This window comes from Anopheles arabiensis, chromosome 3, assembly GCF_016920715.1.
Source record: "Anopheles arabiensis isolate DONGOLA chromosome 3, AaraD3, whole genome shotgun sequence".
In the NCBI taxonomy this organism is placed as follows: domain Eukaryota; kingdom Metazoa; phylum Arthropoda; class Insecta; order Diptera; family Culicidae; genus Anopheles; species Anopheles arabiensis.
This window is the reverse complement of record NC_053518.1, coordinates 11,912,105-11,929,766: the sequence shown is the minus strand read 5'-3', so window position 1 is coordinate 11,929,766 and position 17,662 is coordinate 11,912,105. Positions and strand designations below refer to the sequence as shown.

At 43.5% G+C, this 17,662-nt stretch overlaps 1 protein-coding gene across 7 annotated transcripts in view; it reads left to right on the top strand.

The window, feature by feature from the left end:
* Positions 1-321: 321 nt before the first annotated feature.
* The window catches only part of LOC120901853 (bromodomain-containing protein DDB_G0280777), a 61,847-nt gene continuing 44,506 nt past the window's right edge, over positions 322-17,662 (top strand). Inside the window, exons 1-3 of one of the 7 annotated variants that reach the window (XM_040310178.1) lie at positions 338-678; positions 1,560-1,685; positions 1,855-3,916. In XM_040310178.1, the coding sequence (XP_040166112.1) occupies positions 2,681-3,916 (1,236 nt within the window). In that variant the 5' untranslated portion in view covers positions 338-678; positions 1,560-1,685; positions 1,855-2,680. Of the gene's footprint in view, positions 679-766; positions 843-1,559; positions 1,686-1,854; positions 3,917-17,662 lie in introns of those variants that run through there. The other 6 variants (XM_040310181.1, XM_040310180.1, XM_040310179.1 and 3 more) reach the window with 6 other exon arrangements.

Below are 17,662 nucleotides of genomic sequence, written 5' to 3'. Positions count from 1 at the left end.
ATACACCTGCCACCGATCGATCGGCGGGAGAGAGTGTGTTTGCGGAAAATTGGCTCTCGTTCCCAATATCCACTCCCGGGCGTACACACACACACATACGGAACGTGTCCTGGAGAGCAATACGCAATGCAAATCTCGGAAAAGTGTCGTTCTTTTCTTACGCCAGCTTTTCTCTCGCTCGCTCTCTCTCACTCTCGCACACACGCTCCTTTGGCGGCGGAGCAGAGTTTTCTTCAGAAACCGGGAGCGAGAGAGAGAGAGTGCCTACTTGGATTGCGTATTAGTGTGTGGCCTGTGGCCACCGGGAAGGCTTTCCACCAGCGGGCAGGCAAAGGCACGGCTCAGTCAGAACGAGAGTGTCTGGTCGGTCGGATTTTCTTTCGGTGAACCCGCTCCGGTCCGGTCGCTCTTAGACGGTAACAGTGACGGTAGAAGTGGTGTTACAAACAGGCACTTGTCTGTGTTTCTGTGTGCGTGCGTGTGTGTGTGTGAGGAGGGTTGTGGTTGTGCAGCAGAAGAGTGGGTGTGGATGTGGTGTGGGCCCTCACCTCCAGGGGAGTGCAGTGTATGGAAACAATAGATAGCTGTTCGATTGTTTTGCTCACTGATTTTTATTGTTGCGAAAGGGTGAACCTCTCCCCACCCCGCCCCGCACCACCAGTGGGTTAAAAAGTGAAGGTACGAGCGTTTTTGGATACTATTTTTCCCGTCCCAGGGATGATGGGTGTGGGAGAAGTGGGCTAAAGTTGAGTCCAACCATTGTGACATGGGAAAATTATCACTAAAATGAATAAAACAAAATTTCAATATAAAACAGTGCAGCATGCATTAACCAGCAAGAAGTAATTAAGTTATTAAATGTATTTCAGTTTAAATGAAAAATGTCTTGATTTTGGTGCATTTCGCAATAGCGCAAACAAGCGTAAGAGAGAGAGAGAGAGAGCGAGCGAGAACTTGTGACAACGGTGAAAAACGGTGTGAAAAACTCATCGGTCCGGTACTGCAAGAGTGTGATAGAGACAAAAGGAGACCACCCATTCTTACACCGTATCCCAGAGTATCCGTAGGTTGCCTGGTTGGAAAAAGGCTCTTGCTTCGCTCTTCAACCAACGTTTCCCATTGCATTCCTGTAGGAAAACTTTCCCCAAAAACTGGAACAAAAGGATAATGAATCTCTATTTTTTTGTGTTAAGAGTTGATGTTCCATTCTTTGTATGTGCTGGAAAAGTAAAGCTATTGTATTTCTTGCAAATTAATTCCATAGAAATGTCAACCTAAATCTCAAAAAAGTTCTTTCATTTTAAATCACTTTTTTCTGCTGGGCTTTCTTGTAAGAAAGCTGCATTTTGGGAAATCCAGGACACAATTGGAGATCCAAACTTGTCCTACACCTCCTTGTGTCATTCTTAGTGAGTGGGAAAATTCGCGCTCACCTATGTGTGTGTGTGTGTGTGAGTTCCCCGTTGTGAACGGGTACTACACGTCCTGAGAGGGACCTAAATTGGGAATAAAAACGTTCGTAACATGCTCTCTCCAACCTCATCCTGCCGTCTTATTAGGACATCTCTACCGCCTCTTCTGAAATATCCTTAGTACACGTGTGTATGTGAGTGTGTAATATAAAAGAATGTGAATGAAAGACAACAAGACCTAAGGCATTGGAGGAGCCCAAAACACAGCGAGAAGTACGTGCCATTGGAGTTCTTATAAGCAGTTCGAGAATTATCTTTATGATACATAGAGTTGTGAACTATAAGCTTCTTAACATGTGTGCAATTTTTTGAAACCAAAGTGTACAGTTAATTACAATACGTTAAATTGCTCATTTTATCCTCCATTTCTACACTGTGACAGGATTCAGGCTTTAGTTTCCCAGCTTTAATATATTTTCCGATTTAAACAAACAAACTTCGCGTTTACTTTTCTTCACGGAGATTCGTGGTACGCTTTGCATGTGTGTGTTGTGTGTTTCTGTGCTCCACATATCACGTGCACGCGTGTTAGTGCGACGATAATGCTGATAATGCAGTGAAAATAGTTTTCGAGTCCTGTAGGAGAGCCACACCAACAAGAGAAAAGAAAAACAAAACCATAACTATCTCGCTCTATAAGTGTGCGTGTGTGTGTGTTTGTATGCTGAAAATCTCAGTCAAGGAAAATCGATAAACGTAGCGAACCGAGCGGAGTGCGGGAATTCGTTTCGTTTCGCGGGAAAACGCAAGTGTGTGCGTGAGATAAAGAGGGTGCGTGCGTGTGCGTATGTGTGTTTGTGATAGTTTGGTGATTTTCCTTTGCTCCTTATGAATGGAAAGGGCTGTCCAGCAATCGGCAGCAGCTACGTAATCGAATTCAGCATCGGAAAACTTTAACAGATACGCAAGTACACGCGTGTGTGCGCGCGCGCGCAACCAGGATAACAAAACGCTTCGACACCAATACAAACGAGCGCACGTGATCCCTTCGGGCGACACACGGATTTACTCAGTGCAAATACGTAATCAAGGAAGTTGAAATAGAAATCGGCGCTGTAAAAACATAAACACGAAAAAATCCAATTGGAAAATACCACGCGAGTGATCAAACTAGAAAAAAAACAAGTCCTTCGTCCAGTAGGACCTATCTAAAAGCCCACGTTTCGTTCGTTCCTTCCCGAAGGCAAGGAAAGGCAACACAGCAAACCATGGGCACGGTACTGAGCTTTAGCCCCCGGGAGCGTCGGCCCATCTACTCGACGCACCATCACAGCGCCGGCACGCTGTCGTCCTCGAACTCGGCCGACTTTCCGCTCAACAACTACTCGTACGAGCAGCTGAACAATGCGAAGAATCGCGAGAGCGCGCAAACGAAACCGCCGAACCTGATACAAACCGTGCCTAACAACAGCCATGGGCTGAACATGAGCAAGGACGACTGCAAGAACAACAACAATCCCGGCTCCCATGGCAACAACAACAACAACAACAACAGCCACAATGTCGGCTCGGGGAATAATAACCATAGCAACAACAACAACAACAACAACAATACCAGCAACAACCTGCTGCTGCTGCAGCAGACGCACCAGAACAACATCATGACCGGCAGCGCGAACATCAACAACATCAACAACAACATCAGCGGCGGCAACAACAACAACGGCAACAGCATACAGGAGCGCAACAACAACAACAACAGCAACCACAGCAACAACGCGGACAGTGCGCGCATCCTGTCCGAGAAGAATGCGCTCGAGAAGAACCTGAAGAAGCATTCGCTGTTCATCAATGCGCTGTCGTGGAAGCGACTGGCGGCGTCGCACGGCAAGAAGAAGCTGGACAACAACAAGAACAAGTCGGCCAATCTGGCCACGGCCACCAGCTTCCGGACGCCGCTGACCGACACGATCCACCCGCTGCTGGACAAGAACAAGAACCTGCAGCAGTCGCAATCGTTCACGCAAACGATCAGCAGCCAGCAGCTGCAGCAGCAGCAGCAGCAACCGGCCACGATCGTGCTCAGCCAGTCGGCCGGTTCCGGTGGGCAGCCGAGCAGTGGAGCGGGCACACAGTCGGTGGTCGGGCTGGTGGGATCATCGGGTGGCGCTGCCGTCGGGCTTGCTGACCGGCCGCCGCATCACCAGCAGCAGCAGCAGCAATCGCACCATCTGCATCCTCACGGACAGATGGTGGTTGCTCAGCAGCAGCAGCAGCAACAGGCGGTCTACTTTACACCGCGCGGTCCTAAGGCACTGCTGGCGCTGGATCTGGTGCGGGCCAACAACACGAACCCACTGTCCCAGCCGGACAAGCTCGCCCAGAAGCTGCCACTGCAGCTGCCGATGCCGCTGCAGCCGATCGTGAACCAGCAGCAGCAGCACAACGTGCCGATGGGCCAGCAGCTGCACCACGGGCACGGGCCAAGGAAAACCGTCATTCAGGTAGGTGGTGGGGGGGGGGAGGAACTCCGGGAACCATTTTGTTAATGAGTAGGAACTGTGTTGCTTGGGGAGATATTATTAAGAATTAATAATTCGGAGGAAGAATTCTAAATAAGTCCTATTGTCCAATTTGATTTTATCGAACTCTTTTCACCAGTCGTGAACAAATGCAATAGCAACTAATCTTGGTGAGAATTCTGCCAAACAAAGTGATCTAATTGCCGTTCCAATTTGAGATGGCTTGGTGGTGGTGTGGATAGACGCACTAGCTCGTAGAAGTATCGGAAGGGGTTCAATTCTTATTTAGACCATCGTTCCCTTCGCTGTAAGGACTTGCATTCTACAATTACAATGGTTTTAAATAGTTTTAACACCTCCAATGTTACCAGACAAGACCGTAAAAGTCTAAAAAAATATATCCTTGCTTAAGATCGATTTAATATGAACCCTTGATCGGATGCTATGCCGGATATAGTGTTTAAACGAATTGCTTTCATTTTATACAAAAAATAGCTTCGTTTGAATTGGCTGCGGCCTTTTGCAACAGGGTAAGAGATTGCATACCTTTAGGCGCATATGTAAGGTCGGCATGGATTAAACCGTACTAATTTCTCAGAATGTTTTGTACTTCGCACGGCACGTAGCATAACAAGCTTATGGGCCCTCGTGGATTTGACCCGTGGGACGCTTTGGGTGCTCAAGACTGTCTGCCTGTCATAGGCGATGCGTTACGATTCGAAATAGCATGTTAAATATCCGTTAAATAGACTGTGACTGAAAGGAAATGCCTCAAAAATTATTATTAATTTATTTTTTATTTCAACTATCAAATTGAACAATCCTAGCTTATCTGCTATCTAAAAGTAGTCGATAAGAAATCAGTTCCTTGACTACACCACATAATAGCATTACGTCGTTAAAATCACTAACAACAGATAAGCAGAAATACCGCATGGCGGACTGTTCATATATCAAGGGTAACAAAGCTTTTCATAATCTAATACCTAATACAATTTTGATGTTGTCATGCGATGAATAAGCTGGTCTGGCACGAATTCTACATCCACTTTGTTGAAGTTCTACAGTAACAGGTTGAAGTTACTGAACATATTTCGTGAAACGGAACAATTTCACAATCTCAAACCAGCATTGTACCGTACCGTACACCAATCTTCGCCGTAGTAAGTTTTGTCCAACTTTGTGTCATCATGGGAGTAAGTAATTTAATTTTCCTCTCTAAATAGAGTTCCTTCAAAAACACAGACCCGTGCCCTCGCACACACACACACGCAAACAGACAGAACAAAACGGCTAAGAAAAACATTCCCAGCGCTGTGCTTTGTGGCTACACGTGGAAACGCTGCTCCAAATTGAAACATAACTTTCTATCCTGACACTGTCATGGGCACTACGTTTCGGAAGATGAAGATCCTTTTGCCCCGTTTTGTGTATCCTTGATTTGCGGTGTATGTGTGTGTATGTAACACACCGTAGCGCCCACATCACGCTTTCGCAGCGAACCTTTTTGAGCCCGCAAAGTCCCGAGACAAGGGCTTGATTGAGGGATAGTTTATTCACAAAACCGAAGCCGAAGCCGAAGTTCGTCCATCCAACCCCAATAACTTTCCAGACCAATGGAACGGAACGGGTTCGGTTGTGTCTTGTAGGACTTCATTTCCAACGAGAAAAAAAAAAACTCTGGTTTGGTGGTTTATTTGAAATCCGTTTTTTTTAAAGAAGGCAACCTGAAGCAACAGATAACCTGTCGTTTGCTTTGAATTTTCTTTTAAGCGAATAAAAACACTTCTGCGTAATGCATTATTAATAGAGACTTGCTTGATGCATTTGTAATGTTTATTGTTCGTGTTCTAACACGATAGCACAATAGCAGCAGGAGATGAGTGTATTTTTGGAAGGTGAAGTCAACCATCAACTTGTACGTGACGTACGAAAAGCTTGGGAACCACACGAAGTAGCAAAGCAAAAAATAAAATCAAAAATAATTCATTTTCAATTGCTCCTCCCGGGGGTTGGAAGACAGGCGCTCTTATTTATAGAGCTTTCTTGAGTTGGGAAGGAACGTTTTTTTTGCTGCTATATTCACCCGCCTGCTTGAATATTTCAGTTCATTATGGTCTGCTGACGTTCCTGGCACTGGCGTGAAGCTTTTGTAATGGGTATATCATTACCAGGTGATATCTATGACATTGATTATGGATCTATGAAGCGAGCAGAAGCAACAGCAACAGTGCATAAAAAATTGACTGCTTTATTTAGTCGCTTGCCAGCCGCATTACAGCATTTCTCAGTCCGTTTTGTTGATCCAGCATAATTCCAATTGCTGCACCGTGTACACCGAGCATCATGTTACAGCATCATTTTCCACTCCAAATGGGCATGCATTGTTAACGATGTGACATTGACCACCGGTATGCAAATTTGCCTTTGTCTCAGTGATGGAAGAGGATCAATATTAAATGCGTACCGGTAGGATGCATTTTAATAAACAATGAGCCTAAAAAAAGGGTATTAAAAGGATAATGCAAAGAATGATTATTGCAAAAAGTAGATTTAAAATTGCTTCATTTTGCAGAGCTTTTCCACTGCGTTTTTTAGAGCAACTCGCTTGCCACACCGTTTGTGCTAGGTTAGGAAGAACCACAGGGTCAGAAGCAAAACCAGCAAACTGGAGAAACAAGAGCATATAAGTACAACCCTGTCTGAAGTGGATTTTAGACGCTCCACGTTCCAGTTCTCGCTCCGTGTGCCTGTCCGTGTCGTGGTGGCTTGCGAGCGTATGCACTTGGTCACATTTTATCCAAAACCCGTCCATGCGTAGTGCAACGTGCTCACACGAACGTGCTGCTACCCCTACGTTCCGCAAACGTTCTCGATGCGGTGCGATGCCACCGAAGGGACGGCTAACACAGCCGGGTGCCATTAACCTGATTTGTGCTGCTACACGCTCGAGGTCTGCCACACGTACCACCACCACCACCAAGATAAGCCGTATCGGCAATCGGAGCAACCGGAACGGTCGGATTTGGAAGGAAAAAGCGAAATGCGATTTCAAAAATGGAAACTTCCTTCCAAGCGGTTTTACCTGTACTAAAAATAGTTTAACCAGCAAAACAACGATGAAGAAAAGTGAATTTTAAAATAACAAAACTAACGTACAAACGGTTGCGTACATTACATACGAACTACGATCGAAAGCATCAATGGGAACCGGCCTCGAACCAGCGCCAGGGAAAATCTATTCATAGTCGACGCGTCCGCTGCGAATAGAGCATTTGAATTTCCGTTCCGGCACTTTTCCGTCGGCAATGTAGAGGAAGTGCTGGAAAAATGCTTTCCTTACCTTACTCTGCTACCGTGTTCGGCCGGACGGATGGTATGATGGATCTTGCACTTGATATGCATCGAACACTCTTTCCCCCCATTTCCCGGAACAGCACGTACACTCAAGAACGCTGACGCTTCTGGACGCGTTTTTGACGAATTGACGCGGCTGGTGCGCTCACTCCACCCCAAGAGGTCAGTCGTTCGATACATCAGCATCAATTTTGCATAAAGTAATCGAACGTCGAACCATGGAAGACAGTGCCTGATGGGTGAATGGTACTGTTACATTTTCCCTTTTTTTATCAACCCCTCCCGTGCATCCAGGGCAGAGGTACGGACCGGGAACGCGCAAAAGCTTCGTGGATGTGGGTGGCTGGCGTGTGTTTATTTATAGCGCACGAAAGGTGTACACACGCTGGGTGCGGGTGAAAAGGCACACACTCCCACACACTGCGCAGAAGCGGCATGGAAAGCGGCATGCGTTGTAAAATATGGAAATTAGAAAACACATCGTCACCATCGTCGGTTGGTTGCTCGATGCGAATGATGGCTTCGAGCAAGTGGCAAGTGGCGCCGAAAGGATGGAAATGGAAGGGGACCAGGATGAAAAGGGAAGGTATCGTTCCGTTTTTTTGCTTTTAATGGACGCAAAAGGTGTTGCGCGAGTACGTCCCTCCTAGAAGATTGTGTGTAAATGCGATGCTTTTGATGAAGATTTAAGCTCTTTTGGAGGCTCTTTGGTTGCTCGCTGCTGTGTGTTTGGAGATCAAATACCGAATGGTAATTCCCGTTTGTTTGGCTCTCTTGCTGGAAAATATTCCCTGTGTGTGTTTAACGTAAGGGCAACTGTTGGTACTTTTAGCGTGGAATAAAACCGAACCGGATTTTTCCAAGAAGGAAAATCGTTGTCCGCCGGTTTCTGTTTTTTTTATGATTGTTTATTTTGGTCGGTAAAAATCGCGATGCATAAAAACTCGTACCGTTACACGGCGAAGCAAAAATGTTAGTTAGCTCGTGTTTTTTTTTTTTTTTGCTTTTCTCAAACAGTATTTTGGGAAGAGTTTTGGCGGGGCATAAACCTAGACGCCGGCGTGGTGTTTTTCTTTGATTTAGTATCTTTAATATCGTGCTGTACCTTTTATAGCGCAAACTTGCACTTGCAAAAACGTATCGCAACAAAGTTTGGGGTACGTTTTTTGAAGGGCTTTGTTGCTAAGCATTATGGTCTGTGGATGCTTCGAAATGTTGGAGTTATTTTTGAAGCTACTGAAAGGGATGAAGAACTCGAATCGTACAGAGTATCTTCTCGCAGTTTTGAGCTTGTAACGTAAAAGACTGTACCTAAAAATACATAACTTTTGTCGAAATATCTCATTCTGTATATTCAAATAGCAATACCGTCTAATTAGTAGTAAAATGCTTTACAAATCCATCTTATTGCATACCTTCAGGCGCATAGCAAGACCGAGCAAGACAGGCGATTTATTCCTTTAATCTGAAATGAGTGTGAGTTAACTATTCAAAGCGTCTAAGATCTGTTTTTCTTACATTTTGTCATAGAAAAATGGGGCATATTTTTCATTTATGCATAATTAACATAATGTTTACCTAATACCACAAAGATAAAGAACCAGTAGGTAATGTATGCCTTTTTTATTATTCATTTTTTATTTTATTCATATATTGATACTATTCTATCTGATTTGGGACTAAATTTTTAGTCCTTTCTTTTTACCATATTATTTATATTATCGTGTTATTGTCTTACAGGGTTTTCCAGGCGTTCTCATAGCTGTGGGACACTTTATTGACTCTTTCATATGTGAAATGAACTTAATGCAATGTGAATTAGACTCTATAGCACCCTTGTTGCACAAAACCAATAGGAATTTCCAACGAGTCTGTCCAAAAAGGGTGCCAGGGAGTCCAATTTCCAACATATGAAGTTCACTTCCAATAGGAAAGAGTCAAGGAAGTGTCCGACAACTATGAGAACCCCTGGAAAACCCTGTATTAATAGTTCATAAAACAGAATCAGTAAGCATTGTCAATTTCGAATACATGAGATGTAAAGTCATAGAAAATATCAGTCATCAAGCGGAGTAAAATAACTCTTGGTTTAACCCTACGTTTCCCTGTCCTAGCAACATAATGACTTTACACAAACCCTCTTGATTGATAAGTGTAGAAATCGATCGCCAAAATATGCCAAAAAAGCACCAAACCAAACAAACAAATAATGACTTTATTGCTCATTCTCCGTTATAAAAAGAATGAGATTATAAAAGTATTTCCCGTCCCTTTTTTTATAATCTTCCCACTTCTCATCCTCCGTCTAAATCCTTTATTTGCTTTATATATTCCATCAAACACACACACACCACCGAGGGGACAACAAATGTAAGAGTTTTATTTGGCTTTGATTACAGTGCGTTTTTGACGCTATTTTTATTCAACACTCCCGAGCTAGCCCCCAACCTCTCAGCAGAATTGGCGTCACCTTTCCCGGGCGGACGGACGAACACGCTTTGCCCTCGCGCCATCTCGATGGCACGATGATGGTTGGTCTAACTTGTATTCCGTTTTTTCTTCTTTTTTACCGAACTTCCATCATTCTATTGCATATCGATTTCACAATCGCTCCGAACCGCTCCGATCCGAGCCAAGTGGAGCCCGGGGCGGGGTTGAACGATTTTGGTGGCGCGCCCGGTTTTGTTTTGTGGCACAATGGGTATTTATAAATAATCATTATCGTTTTATGGCGTCTCCGGAGGGCAAAAGCTTGCCAGCCTGTCTCCCCTGTCGCTCCCGGGACCCGGGGTGATAAATGGTCCTTCAGCAGTGGCGAACCCTGTGCCCGCCAGTACACGGCATGTGTAAGCACTTGGAATAAGTTTCAATCAGCTGAAAGGAGACGGAAAGGAACGGGAAGTAGTAGGATGGGAAGATGGTGGACAAATAATAAAACACCATCCTGCGGTGGGTCCCGCGCGTGGCCGCTGCTGTTTGCTGAACTGTTGATTCAGCTTGATGCTTGAGTGTCGCAATAAATCAAAATTTGTTGAACTTTGTAATTTGCGACCGTCAGCGAAGGGCGGCAAACTGTTCGGAAATGTTGCGAAGAAAGGACAGGAGAAAAGAATTATGCCAGCATGAACTTTGACCGATTACAGACCAAAAGCTGTACTGTACTGGTTTGATTGATGTTTAAAAACATTCTTCGAGCGATGAGCTGCTGCCCGTGGGGGTCGTTTCTTTCTTTTCATACGAATTCTTCATTGATGTGAGCCTGATTGGAGAGGCAAAAGAAAGAAATGTTTGTGCAAATCTTTAGACAAGAAAAAAGCGAACACAAAACAGACAGAATCCAACACTGCCCATCCCATTTGACACAACCGGGTCGGGTTCAAAAGCTAAATTTACAATCTCGATTCGCCACGAATGACCCAAACAGCATCGTCAGTCTAGCGAGCTTCGTTTATTCCTCTACCCGGGGGTTAACCAAATAACGAAAAAACGGAAAAGAAATGCCCGGAAAATGATGAAAAGAAACCAGATTCTTTTAACCTTTAGCACCCAACTTCACAAAAGCTCATCATCTTTTGTACTCTGACCCTAAAATCTCATCACTCTGCCCGTAAATCCGTAGCAACAAAAAAAGGAAACCCACTGTTAGCTTCCTCATTATTTCCCCCTGGGAGAGCGTCAATGGAAATAGCCAGCAACAGTCCAGCCCAGCCCAGCTAATTTTCGTGTCGTTTCACCGATCGATCGAGCCTTATCCCAGCAGCTGGACTGGTGAGAAGAAGGGACACAAGCATTGACTGAGCGTCTTAAATTTCAAACTCCTCTTCGCCCGTGCATCGGGCAAGCCGTCTCGGCCTTCTGCGTCATCGTTATTATCTTTCAATTTTGACACGAACAACAAGCTCTCTGAACCGGTGTATCCCACCCCGACCAGGTTCGTCCAAAAGTCAATGTAAATGTGCCCGCAAGGAAGAGGAGAAGACTGGCATCCAAACGTTCTTATCTTTGTTGGCTCCCCGAGGTGGAGCGAAAAGAAAAAAAGCAGCCACGGATGCTTCCGAAAACCGCAGCCGCGTAGATAAAATCGCTCATTTTGTGTTCACGACTCATTATCCGGTTGAGTTTGGCGTCGTCGCAAGGGCCGTGGTTGTTGCGGCCAGACACACTCACACACACGCACACTTTTTGACGCACTTTATCAGTAGTAAAGCTTCACGGACCCTCTCGCGCTGGTTTTAAGAAGGATAAGGGATGGGAAAGACCTAGACGAAAGCTAATTGCATTGCACCCGCCCGCCCGGCATTTGGATTTTGTGCGAACCTCGGGGCTTGCTGCTTGGAAGCGGGAGCCTAGCTTAAGCATAATTGATTCGCGTCTCGGTTGGGCGCGACAGGGAAGTGGTTTTAGTGGCCATTTTTCGTACCGTCTTTAGCCTGGAGGTGATTAGATCTCGTTTAAAGCTAATGGGTTTTGGAGCGCTAAATCTTTTCGGGCAGTATGTCGTTATATCATGAAAGATGAGTAACAAACTATACTTAACTTACTACTATTTATGTCATGGTTCTCGCAAAACAGTGTTTTTGTGATTCAAAATTGAAAAACGTTCAAAAATCTGTTTTTTACATTATGTGTGCATACTTACATGTTGATGTTTGATCAACGTTGAAAGCGTTGATGTACTTAGATGTTGACTGGATAGTGATTTGCGTTTCTTCTTAGTTTGTATTTATTAATTTATGTATTTATTTATTTATCTATTTATTTTTATATCCATTTGTTTATTGATTTTTTGATTGATTGATTGATTGATTGATAGATTGATTTATTTATTTATGTATTTAGATTTTTTATTGTTTTATTTATTTACATTTTTTATTGTTTTATTTATTTATTTACTTATTGTTTGACTGATTTATTGATTTATTTATTTAATTATTTATTTATTTGTGTTTATCCATTTATTTGTTTTTATGTAAATTTATTTATTTATATCTTTATTTATTTATTAACAATTATTTATTTATTCATTTATTATTTTGTTTATACATTCATTCATTTATTTATTTATTCATTTACTTATTCATTAATTTATTTATAGTCGTTTATTTATTTGTTATAATTTACTATTTAAAAACATAATATTGTATACCTCCAGGTGGTCAGCAAGCATGTGCAAGAGTGAATAGTTCAATTTTGTTAATACAGATATACTTTCCCAAATATATTGTGATTCCTATATTGTATCTTTCAATGCAGCATTTCTTCATTAACCTTAATTAAAACTTGCAAAGACTGATTATCCACTTATTTGCTAGAGACTAATCTCATTCAAATCCTGTTTATAAGGTTATTAAGATGAGAAGAAGAAGAACATTATAAAACACAAAGAAAAGCAACATTCAATATGATATGCGTCTTAAAATAAATCACTCTTCCCCGGTACCTACCAATACACCTGCGCATCGTATCATCTGGAGGAGGAAAACGCAAATTAGTTTTCCACACAAAACCGCAGGAAGCTTTCCCCCGTAGTGGAAAACAACACAAAGGCACTACAAACTCCCCCTCTTTAGTATGGCCAAGATCACGTGAATCAATCCGGTGCTGCAATCAGAATCGGGGAGGGTTCCTCCGTGAAGCACGAGATAACTCCATCACGTGGCGGGTTTAAAATAGTTCCCAATCCCTTTGCTCTCCTGCAGTCATAATCCGTCATCCGGCACGGTAGAGACGTCAGCGAGGCGAAGAAATTGTGAATGATGAAATGAAAATTATAAGCCACTGGCTCTCGGTCGTGCTTATTCCAGTTGGAGCGTTACAGTGCGGGTTACTCATTTAGCGCCCGAATGAAACGGGATAACCAGGACGCTGGCAAAGGTCAAAGGTCGTTGGTCATTTGATTGTGTATCGTAGTCAGCGATACTGTTACCTAACCGAACTATAAACAACAGTCGTCAGAGGTTGGTGCAGTAACCGTAAAGATGGGAAACTGGGTACTTATCGATCCACTGAGCGTTTGGATATTCCCGGGGCGATCCCTTATCACTGTGTGGGGGCTTTCCGGGCAGATATGCAAGGCATTCCAATGGGCGAACCAATTTACGAGCACCTGCCGCAAGGGTAATTAAACTTTGTTCGATGGAAAGTTTGTGTCCTTTTTTGTGTCGTGCCTTGCTTCGCCTGAGGAACGACGAGTTTGCTTTTCTTTATTTTTCAACTACAAAACCACTACAAAGAACTGCCCAGTCATTTCCAAATCGCCGGCGCTGCGTCAGCACTGCCCACTGCACTCGTTCGAGCACGAAAGGCGTTCGTTTCTTTTTGGCTGAAAATAATCCTCACATGCCAAGGGAAGGACGTCGTAATGTCTCTTTATTTTTGTGCTTTTTTGTTGTTGTCCTTCTGTGGCCGTTCTGTTGGGGAATTGACTTTCCGGCCACCGATCATTAGTGAGTCTCGGGGTAGTAATTTGTTGCTCGTTTTGCGTGCACTCTCTAATTATCATTAGCCACACTACGTGAGTGGGCAATTGCGATTTTGGGCCGCACGGAGGTCCTGCGGCCATGTGTGCGTGCGTTGGTGTGATGCATTCGATGGATGGGTGGATGGTGGTGCGGTGCTCAATTACACCGAGCCCCGTACAAGGCGTGCGTGGCTGCAAGTGGTTGACTGAAACATTGTTGCAAGATGGTTGATATTTTGGTATATTTTTATCGAGCTATTCCGAGAATTGGCTCCGGGAGTACTTTCATATTTCTTTGTTCATCATTAGCGAATCGACCTGAAAGGATAGTACCCGAAGAAATAATCTTTTGACAGCTTTACTGGTTTCCAAAGACTCAGAAACTGTTCTTCGTGTGATACGGACATCTTTTCTTTTAGGACTTTAATTGGTCCAAAGCTATGAGTAGTTTTCAAAATCCTTGAATACAGTAAGTATTATACTGATTGAAGACGTTGGTTTGTTTTTTTCAAAATTGATGGGTATCACAACTGCAGTTTTTGTATTTTTTATATTTTTTAAATGTTGAAATATTGTAGTTACAGTATTTTAAGATTATTGAGATGAAATGAAGATTTTGTAAAGAAATATTCTCGATGTATTACAAAACATAGAACAATAAATACCGTATTGCCTCCGATTACGGACACTTAAGGTATTTTTGCATGTAAGAATTTCTCGCTGATGCATATTTAATCCTTCATACCCCAGCGTAACTCACTTTACTGCGGCAAACCTTCTACCAATAAGAAAAAAATACATTTCCAATAGTTTTAATCGAAACACTCCAAAAACTCATGAAACTGCAACGATATTTTGATTCATATTCCGGACAATTTCGAGCTCGTGTTTCAAATAACCGACGTTTTGATTCATATTTCGGGCAGTCTCAACATTTCATTTATAATCTTCAAATTTACACACACAAACTACACCTTATTTTTGTTTTAACTTATATTTACGTCTGATCAACAAATTCTGAGGGCCATTATTGTCCTGAGTCGACGGGACGACGGTCTTACTGACAATGCGGTTTGGGTGCGGTTGTCCTATTGCATTGAACCGAAGTACAGCTTCGCGATTGGACAATCTTTCCTATACGACCATTAAGGTATTAAGCACATCTATCTTCAAATATCGTTGTTTTATTCTTCACTGAATCTTTGTTCTTGTTATTATCATTGTCCAACAACATATTCGGCTTTTTAATTTAAAACAAGGTAAACAATATTGCTCCAAATTCCGGACAGTCTTAAATACGCGTTTTAATGAAATTCAGAGCACAATATGATAAAACACTATTGCTTTCACGCTGACAACTACTTCGAAAATGGATTTCGATGTATTTCAATGCACGTGGACGTGATTACAGGGTTTCTCTAGCCAGCTCAACTTCGTAACACTATTTTTCGAACACGTCAAACGACTGTCAACATCGTACATACAATTCGAATCGGTAAACTCTTTTCGATTTGCTAACACTAGGTTTTGAACGCGTAAAATCCCAACTTGAATCTTGAAAATGTATCATGGGTGACAAGACAGGCTTACTTACCCGGCGCTCTAGCACCAATCGAACACGACATCGAACATGAAAAATGTATGGGATTTGACATGTTTGTCTTGTTTGTTTGTTTGTGTCTGACAGTGCACCTCCATATGATTATATGGGTTTGTTCGAGTCGGTTGTCGTGTTCGATTGCTGCTAGAGCGCCGCCTTACCGGTGAACTTACCGACAGAAAATATTTATTTACTGAGGCATCCGCGTCTAATCAAGGTTAGAAACATTTTTTATTCATTCTAGTACATTATGTTACATTTAGTACTATTATGCACTTTATTGTTTATGTTTTACAATTTGTGTTGAAAATTCGGTTGCTTCTGACATTTCTCGGTTTTAAACTTTTAGCAAAAATATGTAATTTAAAACAAAAAACTCGCGTATCTCGAATTCCCATGACTCGAGTGTCACGCAACTAGGGGAAAGACTGTACATTCAATGTGATAAATAACACAACTACCGTTGTAACACGAATGTAACACATTCCAACACCTCCCGCAAGTGGCGCTATAAACCATTTGGTCGCAAACAAGCACCTTCACGTGATCAACGTTTTCCAGTTTTCCAATATTCGCTCACTGCTGCTTCCTAAATATCTCTCCAGCTCTCAATCATGTTTGGACGCGTTCGTTCCTTTCTACGCACTGCTCATCACCCCAGCCCAGGGGGGAACAATTCATTGCGCGTATCGAAGCGTTTCCAAAAGCCTGATTCCGCTACACTGGAGATTGCATTTGGGTTTGGCAATTTTCGTTTAAATTCAATTACATTTTCCCCCACGCTGCCACTAATCCCAGGAGAATGATTGTAAAGATTGTGAAGGAAACAGCTAAGGTCGCTTGCTGAAGAAATGCGCCACCAAACACCTATTCTGCGTTTATCCATCACTAGTGTGGTGCGCATTAGAATGATTATATGTACTAAGCAGTACAGCGTTTGGTCTGTATTAACACAACTTTTTTAATGAGTTTAATGTTGTTGTTTTTTTAATAACTAAAAAGCATTTTTCATTCACTTCTGTGTGCGTGCGAAGCGTGTTTTTCGCTTGCCGTTTTCTTCCACCCAAAACGGGAATATTTCATCGCTCAGCGTGCAATAAACGTTAACACATACCTCCCAACGCATTTGCCTACCATTGCACGCGTAGGCTGGCGTTCGTTGTGGCGTTTGAAAATTACTTTTTTACCCTCCGCTCTCATTGCACCCTCCTGATGTTGGCCACCAATATGTAGACGTGCAACATAAATTCCACCTGTACCATCCTCAACGGCAACGTTGGCAGCACCCCGTTGGCAGAGCAGCGTTGCTCATTTGCACCGGACGAGTCCTGTGTTTGTACCGATAAAGTCACACATACACACACAGCCCACAGCCCAGAGCATTTGCATTCATTAAACGCACACTAATGAACGGCCTGCGGCACCTTTACATAGGAGGGTGCAAAACCACGCACACACACAGACAAGCGCGGTTTCCCTTTTCGCCAAGGGTGAATCCCAACACATCCGCGTTGAGACGGGGGTGCTGACAGGGACCGGTGCTGCACTCTGTCTGCGATTTGTGAATGAGATTTCGAGACGCACATTGTGTGTGTATGTCGAACCCCTCGTGTCGCAGGAAAGAATCCGATAGATGGGAGAGGAAACATGTTGATGCCGCTGTGGCTATGGCGGTTCAATTCCACCGTGGCTGGGAAGGGTGTTCTCCCTTCGGGCGCGCACAGCAAAAGAGATTTCTCTAGTAATAATCCCTGTTCGCAAAGTGCCAAGCCCCAGAGGGGGAGAGAGGACAGTCTGGATTAACCAGACAAGCCGGCGAGGGGAACAAAACGTGCCACAGCAAAAACCCTCCAGACAGGGTAAATAGTAAGGTACGGGGCTCCCTTTTTTCCACAACACAGCGTTCTCTATGTGTGTGTGTGTGTGTGGGTTGTTGGGCAATATTTCAACGCGACACCATCATCATTTCACGGTTCACGTAAGTCGGGGAAAAACTCGTCGATCTGCCTGTTCTGTCTCCCGCCACGCTTGGGTGACGCTTTACGGAACTAACTTTCGGGAAGCAGAATTCTGTCCATTTTGGCAAGGGAACAGACGTTGAGCTAACCTACCTAAAGTTGCACATTTGCCAGCCGAGACGGAAACAAAAGGCGGTCGAACAGGCCGGAAAGAAGGGGGTTTACCCTTTTGTTCAGATCAGACTCTTCTACAGGCAAATCGTCGGATTGATTTCGATTGTTCAGAGCTTCAGTGCTCGGGTTGGGCGTGATGCGAGTGCACTAGTTTTCCCGATGGTTTTTTTGCTTCCTTT